General features: G+C 37.5%; 1 protein-coding gene across 1 annotated transcript in view; it reads left to right on the top strand.

Annotated features, from left to right (window-relative positions):
• The window catches only part of MYCT1 (MYC target 1), a 22,573-nt gene extending 10,232 nt beyond the window's left edge, over nucleotides 1–12,341 (top strand). The window contains exon 2 of the mRNA XM_042829602.1: nucleotides 9,217–12,341. Coding sequence (XP_042685536.1) covers nucleotides 9,217–9,741 — 525 coding nt within the window. The 3' untranslated portion in view covers nucleotides 9,742–12,341. The remainder of the gene's footprint in view (nucleotides 1–9,216) is intronic.
• Nucleotides 12,342–20,227: the final 7,886 nt, after the last annotated feature.

The following is a 20,227-nucleotide window of genomic DNA, read 5'->3' as shown; positions in this document are numbered from 1 at the left end:
TTGAACACCTATTTATAATTTTTTAATTAATTTTATACATTAAATTTAAATTTTATAAATTAATTAAAAATTAATAAATAGATGTTCAAGTAGCAGGAAGAGGAGTCTGTATTTAATAAGGAGTCAGTATCTAATAAGATACTGGTCAGTATTACTGAATATTGATCAGTATTCACCAAAGTTCACAAATGGTTCCTCTTCTTCCCATTCTTCAAATTTGTACAACATTCTGCATTCTCACCATGAGAAGGCTGTAGTTTTAGCGATCTCAAAAATAAATAAATAAAAGACGATAAAGAAAACACTAAATACTATCTTAATAATCTGTATCTATAAATCTAAAAATCTATATCCAATAAATAAAACACTAAATACTATCTTCATTCCAAGATATTTTTGAGCAGGCATGACCCACGTTAAAGCTGTCAGCAGAGTACTCCGTGGCAATATTTCAAAGGCAAAAGAGTTCTGAATGAGAAGAGACATTTTTTGAGAAATTTTACAGTTTTGGGTCCCAATAGATTGCCTTCATCTTCCAAGATGCACACATGTATCAGTTTCATTCATTTTGTTTATCACAGAATCACAGAAACACCAAGGTTGGAAAAGACCTACAAGATCATCCAGTCCAACCATCCACATATCACCAATAGTTCTCTCTAAACCATATCCCTCAAGACAACATCTAAACGTTCCTTGAACATCTCCAGGGTCAGTGACTCCACCACCTCCCTGGGCTGCCCATTTATGCTGATATATGATGTACATTTGCAATGGAGATTAAAAGATATGGAACTGTGAAGGAGAGACTGATTTCTGGAAGTAGCTGAGCTACCAGTGAAGAAAAGAAACTAAGTCCTGCCTCTTGCTGACAGGAGGCACTTCTGACACAGCAGCAAATGTGCAGAGGTTGCAGCGTTTCCAAAAAGCACTGCATTGAGAATCACCATTTGTAGGATGCACTATACAGTCTGAAATGTCACTTTCATTTTTCTCTTTTAAAAGACTTTGTTTGATGTTCTAATATATTCTGTATTCTTTATATTCTAATAAATCTTAGGTTGCCCATATAAATCCTTCTCAGCCTTTTGTGGGTTCTCACAGCAAGCCTTTTGAAGCTGTGTCTGGGCTTTTGGTTTCAGACCACAGGCATTAGGATTGCTATAGTAGGACTGAGGATGATACAAAGCTTGTAGGCTTCCCAGTAACATGAAAAATCTGTGCTTTGTACTAACCCTTCTGTTTCCTTGAAGGTACTTTCTTTTGTTTGTTTGTTTACTCTTTTTTAAAAAGAATTTCAAGAAATTCTCTTTAACATTAGAACATCACTCTATTCACTTATCTTCTTCATACAGGAAATGATTTTATTCTCAGGCTCTGTAAAATTATCTTATCAATTAAATAATAACAATGAAGCCATATTGCACTGTGGCAAATTGTTTTTTATTGTTTGATTTAGATCCATGCAGAGGATATTTAGCTTAGGGCTGTGCTCTGTTTTTTCGAGGTTGATAAGAATTTCTTGCCAGAGGACTGTGCTGCACATGCAAAACAGATCACAATTACATTACTCTCTTTGTAATGCATCAGGAATTACAATGAAACCATGCAGTAACAAAGTTTCTATCTCTGTCTGCACAGAGGAATCTGTGCTTGGTTTTGCACAGTTACGCCAAAGGCCTGAAATTAAACATGGTGACATCTCTATCTTAGATGTTTCCTTCTGATTATTACAATTACTCTTTATTTATCATTCCAGTAAAAAAATCAAACTGCCAGTAATATCAAAGCAACATTATTACATCTGAGTTGGTTTATAGGCTTTTGTTCAGCTGTTCTGAATTTTTATCACAGTGAATAATAGTAAAAAAAACAAAAAACAAAAAAACAAACAAAAAAAAACCCCAAAACATTCTTACAGAGAAAGTTCATTCTGGACACCACTAGACATCAAGAAACAGGAACTGACTTATCATCACATTTCACCATCAGCACAGATATTTGCAAAGAAATGCAAATCAGTACAAGCTATACTTCACTTAACTTTCCAAATATTTATTTATGCTGTGCTTTACTGTACGTGACTTTCAATGTCTCTGAAAACACCAGTTCTAAAGTGCTTATGGCAGCACAACTCAGTCTGAGTTTCCAGGTACTACAAGCTCTTCTTTTATCCTTCATCTAGCTGTTTATTTAGTTAGGTTTTTATTATTATTATTATTTGTTTGTTTTTAATCCTATTTAATTAGAATTAGAGTAATTTACATTGTATTTAGATTTCCAACATGAATTTCCAGCAGAGGGCAATCTTGTTTCTAAGTAGGTGGCTTGTTTGAAAATTTAACCTGCTAGCAAACAGCTGTCCACTCTGCTTTTCAAACTCAGGATTCATTGAAAGACACAGACAATGCCATTTTATTTTTTTTTCCTTGTCAATTTATTAATTCATTGAAAGACACAGACAATGCCATTTTTTTTTTCCTTGTCAATTTATTAATTTCCTTGCAGATATTTCTGGATCTATTTTGCTTGCCTGATCAAAGAACATCTTATGAACTATACAAAATCACGTCTATTTGAGTCTCAAGCTTTCACTATTCTATCTTCTTTTTTTTTTCAAGACAGGATTAACTATTTTACAAAAACATTAATTAATGTATGGATTATAATCTTTAATATTTGATTGTGGATACTCTACTCATGTGGATTATCTGTTCTGGCTTCTTCCTATCCTCACAGACAGAAACAACTTTTACAGTTCTAATCTGAATTTCCTTTAATTTATTCTTTATTTCTGTACTTCTTACCTGATTTGTAGTGGATATGAAAGCTTTATTTGCAGCAACAATTCATTTATTAGTGGGAGAATTACTTTCTGTGGCTACAGAAAATGATCTAACACTGGCATAGACAGAATAAAACATTTCTGTTACAAGCTGTGTTCGAAGGTAGAATGACCTTTCTGACAGCTTATTAATTATTGACTATCTTATTAACACTTGTGTTCTGTACATCCTGCCCTTCTTTTGGCTTTTCGCACAGATTCTGTTTTCCAGACCTTACCATCCTCATATGCTTGCTTCCTGGGCATCACAGGTGCTTGAATCACTTTGTGTTTTAGATGGTCTCTTTCCCTCTTTTCACATGTACCACATAACATTTCTTAGTATTTTCTTAACAAGCTGTGGCCATGACTCAGATCACAGCTGGCTGCTCTCACAAAGAAGAAAATTCACCCACCCAGCTGAATCATGGACTTCCTGAAAATGATTAATGAGAAGCTGGTTTGCTAACACAATTAGTGGCAGCTATCAGGAAGATAGTAATGTCAACACTTATCAGCTACAGAGAAATTGATTATTTTTTTTTTTTTCTGAACTCAAATAACAGCATCATAGGAGCTGGCTTCTATTACCAGTCCCAGCCTTAAGCTAAGTTTTCTTGGAGCTCCTAGAGCTGAATTTATTTGTTTATTTAAATATTTATTGACTTCTTTTGTGCTGGGAAAAAATGGTAGCACTTTGGGCACAGGGTGTTCCTTTTCATGTTCACTGCCTAGCATTTGTGAGAAGGAGCAGTTTCAGCTCCCCCATCTTATGTATGCATATTTACTAGGGCTGCAGGAAGAAACACCTTATGAGTTCATTAAAACTTTAATGCATTTGGACTCCTCCTGTCTGGTTCTGCACGACTCAGGCTGTGTTACAAATATTCACTGTCGACTGTGATGAACCTCACTTCAAAAGGCAAGCAGTATCTGAACCTTTCTTACTTGTCAGGTTACTAGATTTGTCATTCACAAGTGCAGTTCATACTTAAATACGCTAGCTGGTGCTCTGCACTAAGCTGTGCAGTATTCAGGAATGAATTTCCATTCTGGTTTGTGAGTTTTTGTATCATCTTTTGTCACTTAGTGTTCATTTAGGGGGAAAAAAAATTCATGGTGAAGCAGAAACTGAGCTGGATTTCCTCATATTTGAGATGAAAGCCTCTGCCACTTTTCAGAGTCTTTCACGTTTGGGCAAAGCAGGGTGTAGGCAAGTGTAAGTGCATGTAGAGGGAGGACTGCTCACTTGGGCAAGATTTTAGTCACTGGCATGTGGTGTGCCATAAAGGAAAGACTTCATAAAAATTTGAGAAGTAAAAGATTAAAATGGAGTAGAAAAAAAAATAGAACCCTAAAATTTGAATATACAACACAAAAATACAAAGATAACTCTTTTTCACTATACAAGATGATATTATGTTTTGATTTTTCTCATTTTTCATACAGCTGAAATCGAGCAACTTGTAGGTGATATGTTCTACAAATAAGATTGCTGGATCCCACATGAATTAAAGTTTTCATGTCACGAATTTACTGAGCAAGTGAAAGGAAGAACAGATGGCAAAACTACTTTCAGTTACTGAAGTAAATGAAAAGGAACACGAACTAACAATATACATAAGACCTCTTTATAGCAAGCTACATTCTTATTCAGAGGAATGCCATTTTTGATTAACAAACTACTACTTTTAACTTCTAAAACTACCTTATTATTTCTATTTTAATGGAGAAACAACAAAAAATTAATAACTGTGAAACATGAAGAAGATTACAGTATTTGAGTAATCTACTAGAAATAGTCATCTACCAGAGACGAAATGTATAGCTATCATCATGAGGATGTTATCTACCACCTTACACTTGGCAATAGCATGATCAGATGAGATGCTCGACAGACTGTCTGGCCCATTTTCGGTAACTGTAGGAAGCGATGCAGTTCAGATTCAAGTTATGCGTATACTGAATAGTGCTTTTCCATCTCTCTGTTCTTTGCATTCAGCACATTTCCAACTGCTGCTGTTGATCTTACCCTGGGAAGCTCTCTCTGAAGTTGATTTCTTTTCTCTCTCTTTCATGATTTAAATGATATTACAATCCTTTCATGAACTTGGCCAGCTGAAGAGTTTGCCCTTGTATGCATTTGTGAGCATAGTGGCAGGAAAACTGTGCATCTGTCTTAACTTTTCACAGTGATGAATTAATAAGGCTGTGTTGTTAATTTTCTGGTCAAATTTACCTAAGATATTTCTTCTCAGAAGGCTTGCAGATTGATTGTCCCAGCTACTGATGCCAAAATTGAATGGGAAGAACTTGTTTCAGGAGCACCTTGTCAGACATTCTATCATCTTTACTAAAAAGACTTCCAAATTTCTTCTGCATGGATTCTACAGTGCTTAAGGACTTGCTGGAGACTATCAGCTTGACAGAACACATAGTAATGCTTCAGACATAGCTCATGGAACCATAGAATGGAAGGAGCCATATAGCGCAAGGAATCATGGAAGGGAGCCTTAACAGTCATTGTACGATCAATATGTGTACAGAGGTTAGGCTAAGTAGGATCATCACAGTGGAAAGACAATAAATGAAAAATACCCACTGTTGTAGATTCACAATAAACTCCATAGTTAGCAATCTCCATAAAGAGATCCTTCCCCAGTGGCAGTCAGCACTTAAATGGGATCTAGGAGAGGTGGAGCCAGGCTCCACCCCCTCCAGTAGCACAGGTGAATTGCCTTCACCTGTGCTCCTGCAGCTGATTCATTGCTTGCCTCAGGTGGTCAATCAGAGGTTCAGTCCGTGATCAACAGTTCCCATATAGTCATCTAGTTCTATTATCTTACAATAAACAAGGACACCTACAGTTATATTGAGCTGCTCAGATGTAAGCTATCCAGCCTGACCTTGAGTGTCTCCAGGGAAAGGGCATACACCACCACTCTGGGTGACATTTTCCAATACCTCATCATCCTCACTGTAAAAAAACTTTTTTCTTATATCTAGTCTAAATCTCACATCTTTTAGTTTTAAATAATTTCCCTTTGTCCTATCACAACAGACTCTGCTGAAGAGCCCGTTATAAAAGGCTTAAGGAAATCTACAACAACTACAGCAGAAAAAACAGTAGTCTGAAACTCTGACCTTTTTAACATGGATACAGCAAAAAGACCAAGAAAGTTGAAGAAACTAATGTATCAAATTGTTAATCTTGCAGCAGGTTTGGATTATGCTTTGTTTCCTTTTGTTTCTGACATTTTACCTGGAAGTCTCATGATTTTCTATTGTTGAAAAACTTTTATCATTTGTCTCAACTGCTGTTGAGGATCAGAGGAGGTAGAATTGACTGAGATGAGATGCCTGATCTTTTTGGTTGTAACATAAGTAAATAAATAAGACGGTGTGAATAACCTGAGAAACATAAGGTTTAAAACATATTTAGAGAATCAGCACCAAGGAAGTTAGTGTCAGCATCCCTACACGTCCCCAAATGTTTTTTTCCTCTTCTTCTACAAGCAGAGGACAGAACGGCAAGCACAGCCCTCAGTAAACCATGGGATATTGTAACAGCTCCCTAGGAGATACATCTTAGCAGTATTGCACTTGCTCTCATGAAAGGCTAAACCTGCCCTGGCGCTGCCCAGATTAAGGATGAGAAAAACAACTCTGTGAAGGCCAGCTGTTCTCCTGAAAATCCCAGGTGCAGCAAGTCCTGCTCTGCCTTTGATTTTTCTCTGTTTTGTAGTATTTTCTCCAATGCACCTCAGGGCTGCGATCACTGGACGTTCTAAAGAGGAAATCAATGAGCATAGATTCAGTGTAAGTTTTTAGAACTGAACTACATTTCAGTGAAATTCATCCTCTTCAGGAGGTCAACAAAAAACAAGTTTGGCCTATTAGTGTGCTCCTGCTGTTCCCACTGAAGTCAGGGATAGTCTGGGAAGAGAAAGAAAAAAAAAGTACCAGTAACCCATAGGTCTAGTGATATTTCTATAATAGGGACTAGAAGAATCAAACTTAGATACAAATTGAAACGAGAGGATATGGGTTACTACATGTGGACTGCAATAATCAGAGTTAACCCAGCTGAGTTTCCCCAGAGAATAAGCTGACCCTCAATTTTTGTGTTCAAACATAGAGGTAGAAAAATAAGAGAATAAAAGAAGTTAAATAAAATGAAGGTATTATCAAAAAAGGATAATTGCCTGTGCTGTACCTCCAGCACAGGGAACTGCATGTGGGAAGGACTAAAGAGCCACACTCAATACCTTTGTCAATTCCCTCATCTGCTTTTAACTGTGAAGCACTGATTAGATTGCACAGGTGGTGAAAATTATGGCTAGAGGCATGCAGGGACAAACCCTTGCTGTGGTGGATGGCAGTCCCTGAGCCAAACATGTTAGTCTGTCTAACTGAGCTTGTCTTCTTCCATGTGAGCCTCACAGAAAGCACCTTCTCCTCTCTACTAGAGTCAGGAGCCCAAATAGAAGCGGGGATATTGGGAAGCAGCACAAACCCTTGTGTTTGGAGGACTTCTTGACTGTCTCAAAATATAATAATGTAACTAGAATTCTAGGCAAGATGTGAAAGAAATCAATCTAAAAATGTTTAGCTCTTGCTCCTCTTTCCCATGGCCATGCTGGGACAAGAGTAGGGATGCTCGACTACAGTTCTGGTGTTTGGGAAGGTATCTTTAAAACATCTTCTGGGCTCTCCACACTGAGGGTCACCAAGATCTGGCTCTTCCATGCTATCTTCAGGAGGATGAGGAGGAATATGCAGCAACTGAAGATGCTAAACACATTAAAACAGCCTAATAGACTGTTTCTTACATAAAGAAAAATGGCACAGTAAGGCCTGCCGTGTCTCTGAACATATCTTTATAAAGCGCAGAATCATTACATGTTTGTCAGAAGGCTACTGATGATGATGAGGCTCTGATCTGCAGTCAGGAGTTGCAACATTGGATGCTGCTACTCATGAGCTCCTGCAAAAATAGAACAAACATTTGTCCTTCGGCTGCAGTTTGCCCAGTCAAGAGTATCTTAGTTTTAAAAATGAGGGCTTGAGGAAAAATAATATTTTGAGGTTAAATCTGGTCTGCCTCTGATCAAAAGAGCAACAAAGCATTTTTAACAGGAAGATGTGCATTGCAGAACTATCCTGTGCTTTATCATCTACATCTTTATTCTACCTTTTGCAGAGTATTGTGATCAGAAACCTATCTGAAAACAGAGATCACAAACAAACAACAACAGGATTGTATATACATCCGAAATGCCAGTGGCTTAATTAGAATTCAAATTTTCTGGGCCTCCTTATATTTTCATCTGTCCTAAAAAGTACTGAATGAATAAACTCCTCAATACTCTTTTCCTTATTCCTTTCCATTCTCCTTCTAAACAGAAGTGCTTCACAAGCATCACGACACAGACAAAATAATCATTTCAAATATTTCTATGGCTCTCTTTCACTCATTTCCTCTTTTCTCAACCAATAGTCAGCACAGAGTTTCATCTCACTTGTGATCTAAACCCAGCTTGTATTTTTAGGGGATCTGTAAATGTTTTCCTTTTGTTTCAGGCCTTATTCAAGATTACAAATGTACAAGTTTTCTGAAGTACCTGAGCTATTAGAAAATCTTATTCCTCTACACCTATGAAAACATGTAGGGGAGAAAATGGCATTCCTCATGCTCTTTTTTTATTTTCAAATCTCTTACTGCTTTATTTTCCCAATGGGAGATCAGTATATTTTCAAATTAAGCATGGGAGGTGAGAATTATTCAATAGACTTAGTGCTACTGATAGTTACCTTTGACCTAAATCATTCAGGGTATGGTGATTTACACTAATTATTAAAAGGATTTAAGGTATCTTTTTGTCAGTGGTAAAGGGCTGGGGTATGAATCTCTAGTTAGAATAGATACAGGGCTTAATCCTCTAAGAACATGGATATGTCTCACTTGTAATAAGTTAGTAAACACACACACAGAACATAAATACCTATGAAAAAGATGTCAAGCCTATCTAAATCCACATTTTGTATGTGAAGAAGAAAAAGCTTGGTGGTTTCATAAGCACACCTTGGTGCTTCTTGGTGGCCATTTTTGAAAGAGACTAAAGATTTTTCCCTTGCCTTGGCTGGCACAGAGGCTGGTATTAAATGCAAGCTACTTTCCAAATGTTACTGAATTCTGCAAACTAAATAAAAAATACCCTGTAGCGAGAACAGTATGAATTCTTCTGTGCTGCAAAGGTTCACATATTTTGTACAAATATGTGTAGGTTTGCTCATCTTTTAAGGAGGCAGCCACATTCAAATCATTTTCAGGCAAGGTTGTGCTTCAGATCTAAAGTATCCTTACTGTGTATTTCTGTTGTATTTCAGAGCACGTAACAATAGCCTTCACAGTGTCCATGTTGATTGGACTAGTGATTGGAGGGATCATCTGGGCTTTATTCACCTGCTTGTCCCGTCGCAGAGCTAGTGCCCACATTTCCCAGGGTAATTCTTCACTCTTCACTCGCCGGTCCAGACCCACATCCCACTCTTCTAGCAGGACTGGATTTTACCGTAACAGCAGCTGTGAACGTCGAAGCAACCTCAGTCTGGCCAGCCTCACCTTCCAGCGGCAAGCCTCCTTGGAACAAGCCAACTCTTTCCCCAGGAAGTCAAGTTTCCGTGCATCCACCTTCCACCCTTTTCTGCAGTCTCCTCCCCTCCCTGTGGAGACAAACAGTCAGCTGATCACCCTCACTCCCACCAACACCACTACAACCCTCGTGGGAAGCACAACCAACAGTTTAAGTCGACCTGAATTCCACTGGTCTAACAATAGCCTCCGTATCTGCCACTCCACACAAACCCCTCCTCCTGCATATGAAACCATCATAAAAGCATTTCCAGACTCCTGAGATAGGACCTTGCCACAAACACACAGTTATTTTTGGAGGAACCTCAATCATCCCAAGCAATTTTCTGTGCATGCTGAAGATCTCCAAGAAGTCTCCAGCTGCTGTGACACATTGCAGAGGGCATGTGCACTGCCAGGAGGCAGGTAGTGCTGATTTCTTAGAGAGTTATGTCCCACCATCCAATGAATCACTTGTTTTTGCACTACCGCCTCTAATTTACTGCTTTGCAACATGCTAACATACTTCTACTGCTGTATTGTAGCCACTATATTTTTTTCTTCAGGGGAAAGAAAATGCTGCTGCATTAAAAAAAAAAATCATTTCTCAAAGAGAATTTTAGAAATTACTGATACAAACATTATTGCAATTTTCACTATTCAGTTCATTTTTAAATAGCAAACAAACAAATTAAACCCAAACTTTCTGGTTCTGTGCATTTTCCCAAGGATATTTATATTTATTCCAATGAACACTTCCATTAACCAGCTTCTCACTATAATCGTACAAGTTTCGAAATGAGGAACCTTAGACAAAAGCCATGCAGAAGATTTAACATCACAGTTCCATCCATGGTTCCATTGATTGCAGAGAACCTTAAAAAGATTCCATGTTAGATCTGTTTGTGTGAAATTACCCACAGTATGAGAAAAATGTTAAGGTATATCATCCTTCATGTAAAGAAAAGTTTTGAAGAGCATATTAAGTGCTTGATGACAGTCTTTGAGAATTTTCTATCTCCTGCCAGCTGAAGAGGTAGCCACCTTTTAACGCCCAAGAAGGCTGTATGGGAACGGAAAACCTGATGTCTCTCTCATTTGTCTGGTTATGGTTAGCAAGATAAGCATTGCATGAATGACCACTAGTTTTTTAATTAAGTTTCCTGCTTTGCTGTGAGATTGCTCATTTCCTTATTTAAAATTATATTTCTCAAATAGCACAAAATTTTAATTCTTCCTGGAAAGTTATTCACTGAAATCTTGCCTTTCATTAACAGCATTTTAGATGTTTACAACTGAACACTGGTATTGTACAGTTGCGTGTAACATGAAGATAAAGATGGAATTTTAGTTGAGGTTAACTTACATTCTTGACTGTTATAGTCAACTGTCTTAGTTGAGACTAATTGTACCAACATGACAAGTTCAGGATTTTGAACTAACACATAAATGGGGGTGTTTTGAAATTTATTATATCAATTTTCTGTTAGGTCTTGCATGTTTGAATAAAGACAAAAGAATTTCCACAAGTAGGAGAAGAGTCTTACTCCTCACTTAGAAATAGACATTTAATTCCTAAATCTGCTTGACAGCTACCACCTGAAGGACCCCCGATCCTGAAGAGTTGTTCCTGTGTTTCAGCAGAGAACCTGAGTCCTCACCTGTTCTCTGAGAGGGACAAGGATTCAGCAGATTTTGAGAATGGGCAAAATGTTTCGCACCTTACTTTGCAGGCTTTTGGCGTCTAGCAGCTCACATTTCTCTGCAGAGCCCAGCATCCTTTGTGTAGCACTACTGATCTCTTAACTACAGTCTTCCAGCCACAAATCTTTCCATCTGCAAACATTGCTACAAATACTGAACTTACAAGTATTACTTATTATAAACTACAAGTATTCTTTCTTATAAAAGCAAGTTATTATGCATTTATTTACTGGCTGGCTTTCATGTTTTATTTTTAGTGTACCTTTTTTTTTCCCCTTCTGGAGGAATGTATGTCAGTGCTAGAACAACAACTTACTGTGTTTACATTTTTCATAGCAGACACTTTGAGTTCCAGTACATTGAAGACTTGCTGATAAGGCTGCAAAATTGCATTTGGCTAATCACAGGCTACAGGCTTAAAAAAAAGTAGTCCTCTGGAGAAAAGCAGCTTTGTTATTTTATTCTCTAATAATATTTTTTCTCTTATAGTCTTATTGAGTCTGATGAACTTCATTGCATACGAGTGCTTTCATGGTCTCCTAGTTCTAGAATAGGTAACACTGCCTTTTCTGACGTGCTTTCAAAAAGCAGAATTCACACCTTCTCCCTTTGCATATTGAGTCTATTGGACTGACTGTTTGAAAAGACAGCTTGGCATACAGCACCTAGCTGGCCAAAACTGCTCTATCCTTGAGAGAAATCATTCCAGATGAGTGATTTTTTTTTACTTGTGGTTTAAGATGAAAATTACATATTTTCTTAGTATATTACTTATATTAAAGAATATTTAGCATACAATGTAGACAAGTTTAAACGTACTGTATTTTTTATCGTGAACACTGGATATCAAAATATTTTTAATTTCCCTTGGATTAGGGAGATGAAAAACACAGATTGTTTGATGCATAACAAGGATTGTTGGATATCAGTTTTAACAATATCTGAAGTTGATGTTTTGTAAGTTCTCCAGAAGTGCAGAATGTGAAATAAAGATAGGTGTTATAATCTTGACCTCATGGGTTTTGTTTTTTTCAAAAATCAACGTGTTGACTTTTATAAAAAATACTTAAATGGAAGTTTACTATCTTGAATTATTCAGGCTGATGTAGTTCGGAATGTTAATGGAGATTTGATCTTTCCTCTTCTCTATGGAGAGACAGACCATTGATGATGATAGTACATGAAGTTAGCATTGGAATGTGCAATGTTAGAACACTTTCCAGGGACTGCACGTGAAAATTAAAGCAATTATAAAATTCTTTGTTTTCTTATGTTAGTAGGAATTAACTATTTTTTAAATGAAATGAGAATTCATCAGAAGATAAAACACTTCAGGGCAATACAAACATCCCTCATCAATAAGGTGATTACAAATTCAGTGGCCTACCAGTACTTGGACTTCAATCTATGAAGCGTTTGCTTTAAGCATGTTGTCAGGGTTTACAGGGTTCCTGCTTAAACTGCATGGGATTGACCTTCAAATTGAATTCCGGGATCACCTAGGATATTACAATTAATAATTATAATAATTTTAATAATTATAATGATTATATAATAATTATATCAAAAGATTATCATTCCTCATTTATAGTCTCCGGTTACAATATAAAATATTAGGAGGAAGAACCAATTTATTTTAAAAGTATTTCTGCAGATTTCAGGGCATATACAAGCAATTAATTAAGCCTCACAACAGATTTGTATATAACATTTTTAACACTGAGAAGCAGTAATTAAAGGGTATGGCAAGAATCACACAGGAAGGAATAGACAGAACTTCAGTCACCCTGATGCCATGACACTCTGTCCTGAAGTGAACAGAGCTACTTCTTTTCACAAAGAGAATTTTGTTTTAATTGCCCGTATGCACAAAACCTATTTCTCCAGTTCTAGTTCAAATATAGAAGACAAAATTTACCAGCTCTTTTTTTGTGTCTAATTATGTTCCAATGTATTTGCAGTAGTTTGTTCTGTATTCCTTGACTTTTCCCTATTGAAGAATTTCTGATTATCTCTTAAGACTGATCTTCATACCGTAACACAACGAACATTCAGAAGACTTGCCAAATCAATTTTTTAAAGTTCAGTTGCAATTTGCCATGAAGTTTTTGAGTCATCTCCACGTTCATTCTTAAATATAAAATGAAAAACACATTTACTGGAAATATCCTCTCAGAACTGAAAGGACACATGCCAGATCCCTGACCTATAGGCACTTGATAAAATTAGGTGATGTCTATGATGCAGTACAGCTTCTGGGAAAAAAAAAAAAAAAAAAAAAAAAAAAGAAAGGAAGAAAATACTAATTGGAAATTTACCTCTGCCAAATCCAGAGCAGATTAAGGAAAACGCTGCTGGTATAGCTTCACAAAACAGAGAGCAGAATTCTAAAAATCAGCATTGACATCACTGGAACCTCAGACCTCACTGTGCTAGGTGGTGGCTGTGTTGCATCCTGTGCTCTTGCCTGCAAATGCAGCCTGAAAATGCAACTTGACAGAGAAGTCTGGTTTCATGTCTCCTTTCTCTTTTTAACTTTTATGTAAACTTGGCTCCCATCAGAGTTATGACAACATAACCTCATGAGGGTGGCACTGTCTGATGGACATGAACTGGGTAGCAGACCTATTTTTATAAACATGTTTCCTGTCTTCTTTCTGTGTGGCATTCTGCAACAGAGACATGCCTTTTTTATTTTTATCTATTTAGGAGCAGAATCAAGTGACTGCACTCTGACGGATGGGAAAGAGCAAGGAGTTCTTTTAAACAAAAGTAGAGTGCCTTTGAAATGGGCAATGCAGAGTGATGGGTCCAAGATCGCAGGAAATTAGATTTGCTAATTTAGGACATAACTCTCTGATGTGCCTATGAACATGGACTATATGGAAAGGCATCGAAATGCAAAACTGCAAAATCATTCTTATATTTGTCAGGGATGACCTGTATCAATATCAACTGACTTTATTTTATGGTGGCACACTGAGGAAAAGTGATGCCATGTTCTACTTTCAGCTTGACAGGAGCACAGATCACAGCTGACAGTAATTTGAATTCTTTTGGATGTACACATAGAAGTTGCCAATGAAAAACAGGATGAACCTTTGGCAACCCGTCTAGGGATTGAGTTGAAGCCCACTGGAGACCCATTGAAGCACAGGAGGGAGATTAATTCTCTGCCTGTGTTCTGCTCCTGTTCTGATCTTTACTAGAAGGAATGCAGAATTTTTTGTTGCTGTTTATTGCTTCTTTATGTAGTTGCATAGCGTGTTCCATATCTCTCCATGTGGATTAACTACAGTGACAAAAATACACAGGTCTTCATTCTATCCTATCCTTTTGTTCTCTGCCAAGCAACAGGAAAGATGATTTTGTTATCCAGAGAATCACTTTAAGGAATTGATTGGGTTTCATGTGATAAACCCTCCAGCATTAGTTTGCCAGCAACAAAGCATTGTGATTTTTTCTTTTGCGTCTTCTGCTTTTAATTCTCTGTAACCCCTTGGGTAGTAGCATGGAAAGATACAACCATCTTTTTGTCAGAGTATGTGACAATCATCATTTAGTGAAACTGAATTCTCTGAGATGTCTTGCAAAATTCTTACCAATGTACAGCAAAATTATTCATTATGTAGAGATTTTTGAACATTTTTGGGTAACATAAAACTCTCATAAGTACCCCTGAATGCTCAAAAAACATTTTTGAGTGCTTGTGTACACAACAAATAACATCTTTTCGCGTTTCAGTGTCCCCAGGTATTGAATCACTTCTGAAAAGGAAGTTGAATATTGACATTCCTACAGCATCTAAACATTTGAAATGCATGAATTAAAAAAAAAAAAAAGTAACTAAATTCTCCCTGAAACACTAAAGTTAAGCATTTGTAGATTTTAATCTGTTTCATTTGGGTGAACCTGCTCTAGGCCAGAAATGTCCCTAGCAAGGCAAAAATATTCATGAAAGAAACAGGAACTGGAAAAGCTCAGTGTTTGTAAAGGTGGGCTTCAATTAATGTAAATGAGTTATAAAATAGCACATTTGCCATGACTTTGCACAGTAAGTGATAGTGTGACTGTTTATTTTCCTAATAATATTCCTGAAAGATGCCAGAAAAGGTTTCTCTTTGTTCAGTAATCCCTAATCCACAACGAGGCACATGCATTGGCATGCCTTCTCACAGACATCTTAAAAGCAACATTTAGAAGCTTCTGCTGTAACAGTAAAATGTATGCAGTCAGAAAACAGAGTACTACATTCCTTATATTCTCTTAGAAGTGATGTGCCATCCACCTATTCAACAGCTACCTATCGCCCACTTCCTGATTTTAGATATGGAAAACTCTAAAGCGCGATGACCAGGACAATAACAAACCAAAATCTTCACATAACATAAAACAATCGACAAGTGTCACATATCTTTGACGCATTTTCAGATAGATTCTTTTTATTGAACTCCTAGATATCATTAAGAACATTTAAATGTATTTACTAGGAACACAGAATATGAGCAAATATTCCTGCTTTTTTCTGTAAGACATGGAATGGCCAGATGTTTTTGAAAGTTTCTTCCAATTTTGGACATTACAAAAGATATAAAAACAGATAGAATGTTTCAGACAACCTTGCTTAGCTTGATGTTGTACTCAAAATCTGAATCATTAGTGATCAAAAACTTTTAAGACTAAGTATTCAGTTATCAGGACACCAAAGTTGTAAATCAGAAGGAAGTTATACAGTATTACATATTGCTGTTCTTTAGGGGTAGATTTGCAAATGGAGCATGCTAGTCAAGCAAATGAGAATATTGCTACCAAAACCAATCCAGACAAAAAGATTGTTTCAGATTTACCATTAATTCTCCACATGCACTTACTGACCACCAATAACTTAATCACTACTGCTTTTCTGTTCATTGCAGTGAGATTAGTCATATGCTTAACAACTCTTCTGAATCAGGATATAATTCCATAAACTACAGTGTTCTACTGCCTAATTTAAAAGCATAACTTGTATCTGCCAAATGATTTCTATTTGATGAAAGTTTTCTCTTTGTGAAAACAGATGACTATTCTGCTAATCTCACTTCCCCTGTCACTCCTTGATCATGTGAAACGTTCTGTGAGGATAAAATGGTTATCCTTATGTCCTTATGCAGACTCTTAGGGAGGGGCTGTGTTGAGTTTACATGGGAAGGGGAGGACCCTGTGGAAAGAGTCCAGAAATTGCTCCATGTCAGATCAGAGGCAGCTCCAGTCGGCTCAGAAAGGAACCCGTTACTAGCCAGAGCTGTCATGAGCAACATGGGGAAATGGCTTTCAACTGAAGAGGGTGGATTTAGACTAGCTATTAGAAAAAAATTCTTTACTATGAGGATGATGAGATACTGGAACACACTGCCCACTGGAACAGAGAGGTTATGAATGTCCCCTCCCTGGAAGCATTCAAGGCCAGGCTGGATGAGGCTTTGAGCAACCCGGTCGTGAGGGAGGTGTCCCTAACTATAGCGGGGTGCTGGAACTAGATGATCATCTAGTATCCCTTCCAACCTGAACACTTTTCAGGCAGTTATGGAGAGCAAGAAGGTGTCTCTCAAGCCACCCCTTCTTCAGACTAAACAATCCTGGTTTCCTCAGCCTCTCCACATAGAAATATTGCTCCAATCTTCTCAAGTTCATTGTCCTTCTCTGGACACACTCCAGGTCCTCTACGTTCTTCCTGTAGTGAGAGGCCCAAAACTAAACACAGTATCAAGATGTAGCCTCACAAGAGATGAGTACAGGCAGATGATCACTTCCTTGCTGCTGTTGGCAACACTATTTCTGATACAAACTAGGATGCCACTGGTCTTCTTGGTTACCTGGGCACACTGCTGTCTCATGTTCAGCTGAGTGTCAATCAGTGCCCCCAGGTCCATTTCCTCAACACGGTCTTCCAGCCTCTCTTCCCCAAGCCTATAGCGTTGCCTGGAGTTGTTGCAGCCAAAGTGCAGGACCCAACTTGTTTCATTTCCTCACCACCCTCACAGAAAATAGTCTATTCATTATATCTAATATAAGTCTACCCTTCCTGTCTTTCCTGTAGACCCCAGTTAAGTATTGGAAGGTCACTGTTAGGTCACCCTGGAGGTTCACTTATTTAAACTGAACTATCTTGACTCTCTCAGCCTGACTTCACAGTGCTCCAGCCCTCTGATAATCTTCATGGCCTTCCTTTGGACTCACTCCAACAAATCCATGTCTTTCTTATGCTGAGGGCTCCAGGGCTGAACACGGTACACAAGGCTTGGTCTCACTCAAGAAGATTGACAGTCAGAATCACCTTTCACTTGCTGGTCACACTTCTCTTCATGTAGCACAGGATATATTCAGCTTTCAGGGTAGCAAGTATGCACTGCTGTCTCATATTTTGCTTTTTTATTGACAGAGATTTTCTCCTCAGAGCTGTTCTCAGTCTCTTTGTGCAGCCTGTATTTGTGATTGAAATTGCCCCAACTCACTTGAAGGACCTTACACTGAACCTTCCTGAACACCATGATGTTTGCATGGGCCCACTTCTCAAGCTTGTCAAGGTCCTTCTGGATGGCATATCTTCCCTCCAGTATGTTGGCTGCAGAACACAGCTTGGTGACATCCAACACCTATTTCTTTCAAGTTCTGAGAGAAAGATAAATCTGATCAAGTCAACTTCTGTTACCCTTTCATTCTTCCTTTCTTCAAACTCAATATTAAAAATGTCAATACTCATTGAGTAACGTCAGTAGAGAGAGATGCTATTTTACTCTTCCAAGTGAGCTGATGCATCCAGTAGCAAACTGAGAACATCTCTCAAACAAGAACAAGAAAGAATACTTGTGACAGATGACCTTGTTGCCCTTCCCATACCCAATTTTGAATGACATGAAGCTTCAGACTTCCTAGCTTTATTTTAATGATGTCCTTAGATTGAAAGCTTATGTTTGTAGAAATAAACATATAGAGTATCATGCTAGTGACAAAAATAAATAAATGATTCCCAGTGAGAATGTTTTCTGAGTTTAAGCCTACAAATCAAATCCATGCCTCTATTATGCCTTCTGTCAGCATTAAGTTGATCCCACCATCAAAGAAGTTATAACTGTGAACCACTATTAAACTCTGGCTATTGTTTCATGGTGGTCAACTTAAGAGCTCCATGGTTATCCAACAAGCTCAAATTTAGCGTACTCGCCAATGAAAATAGACACCTAGTTTTGTTTACTTTGTTGATAGAAGTATTTCAACCTCTACCGGGGAAAAAAAAAAGAACAAAATAAACACTTTCAGAATATTGAACCAACCAAATTGGTTAATCCATTATGCATCTCCATCTTAGTCAGTATCACTCTCGCCCTATTTTTTTTGTGGCAGACCACCTGAGTTTGATCTAAATTAAGCTTCTCACCAGGTAATAGTCAATAAAACCTTGTTCTGAGCCAATGAAACATTACTCTTTAAGAGCCTTTCAGCAACACAAATGAATGAGAGCAAACTGATACTCTTCCCGATGTCTCCAAACTTCAGAAAGATTTACTGTCTTCTCAAACCAAGTCTCAAGGCTTTGGACAAATACTTCAATGGGAACCTACCACAAAACTTCACCTGTGCCTTAATGAACAAATGTGTTCATATTTGCATAGAGAAATAAAAAGAAACTCTAAACCAGATTGTGATAAAATACAGTCTTGTCTCATTAAAAAAAAAAGTGCTGAGAAGGATATGTATGACTAGGATATTGACAGAGTTAGCTCTCCAGAGTACTTACAATTTAGTCCCTTCTCACAAAGACAATGAACACAAAAATATTTTTCCTACATTTCATGAAGAAATGTTTATTAATCTATTCATGCTCTTCATCATACTTATTGTTCTGGTTATCTACTAGCTAAATCTGGATAACTTGCAGAATTACCGAACTCTGAAACTGCTGGTGTATATTTTTCTTGTGATATTCTGTTCTCCAAACCTGATTTTGATGAACATGTTCTATGGATAACCAATAAATCCAGCCTTGAATAACAGGGTTTTTCACAATTGTGTCTTTTCTTTGAGCAGTATCAGAGCATGGGCCAATGCATCATCAAAGAATAGCAGATGCAATGGACCACACATTAGAAGATGCAAGTGTGGAGAATTCCACTGAAATTCTTGAAATACACAGAAAGGGGATTGGAATCAATACCAAAATATTTTTATATTAAAACAGAAAATGTTTCAAGTGTTTTAGGTAAGACAAAACAATTATAGGTGACCTGGAGAGATGTAAAGTACTTAAACCTCATAAAAAAATAATTATTTGTTACCATCCAATTTTAAAAAATCATCTTCTCGTTACATGCTGGATTGTTATTGGATGTTATAACAGAAATACAATTGTATTTACTGTGCTGCTTTTGATGTAACTGCACATTTAGGCAGGAGTCACAAGGAGCAAGATTCACATATATTTCAGTAACTTATAAATAAATGACTTGTCATAATTCCAGTATGAAATTTAGTAGATTTCAAAGGACTAAAATTCCTCTCATTGCTAAGCAGTAGGTAGCAACATTTTAAAATTATCATTCCATAGAACTGAAGACACTGCCAGTTCTTTTTGCATAGGTGCTCAAAGTTCTGAGAGCTGCTCTGAAAATAACACGTGCTGTTTTATTATGTTTGCTTGCAATATCAGAGGTGGATGTTGGTGGAACGGCAGTACAAGTTCAACATTCCCACCAGTGTTCCATCATATTTTGTTGCTGTGCAACAGATGGCAGCAGAGGGGCAGCATGACAAAATGACATGTGATATGGGAGAGTATATGAATTAAAGGTGCGCCACTGAATTCCTCCATGCAGAAAAAGTGGCACCCACTAATGTTCATTGATGCTTACTGAACATTTCTGGAGATCAATTGATGGATGTGAGCACAGTAAAGAGGTGGGTGGTGAATTTCAGCAGTGATGACAATGACAGTAGATCACCTCCACTAGTGCAGGAATTTGCAAGTGCAGCATGCACACTCTTGCTCATCACCGGTCAAGATGCATAGCTAATGATGGTGACTATAT

The sequence above is a fragment of the Centrocercus urophasianus genome, unplaced genomic scaffold (assembly GCF_019232065.1).
Source record: "Centrocercus urophasianus isolate 14NV4802_14NV808 unplaced genomic scaffold, USGS_Curo_1.0 seq_10, whole genome shotgun sequence".
NCBI classification, from domain to species: Eukaryota; Metazoa; Chordata; class Aves; order Galliformes; family Phasianidae; genus Centrocercus; species Centrocercus urophasianus.
Note: the sequence above shows the minus strand (reverse complement) of the source record. Positions and strands in the feature narration are given on the sequence as shown.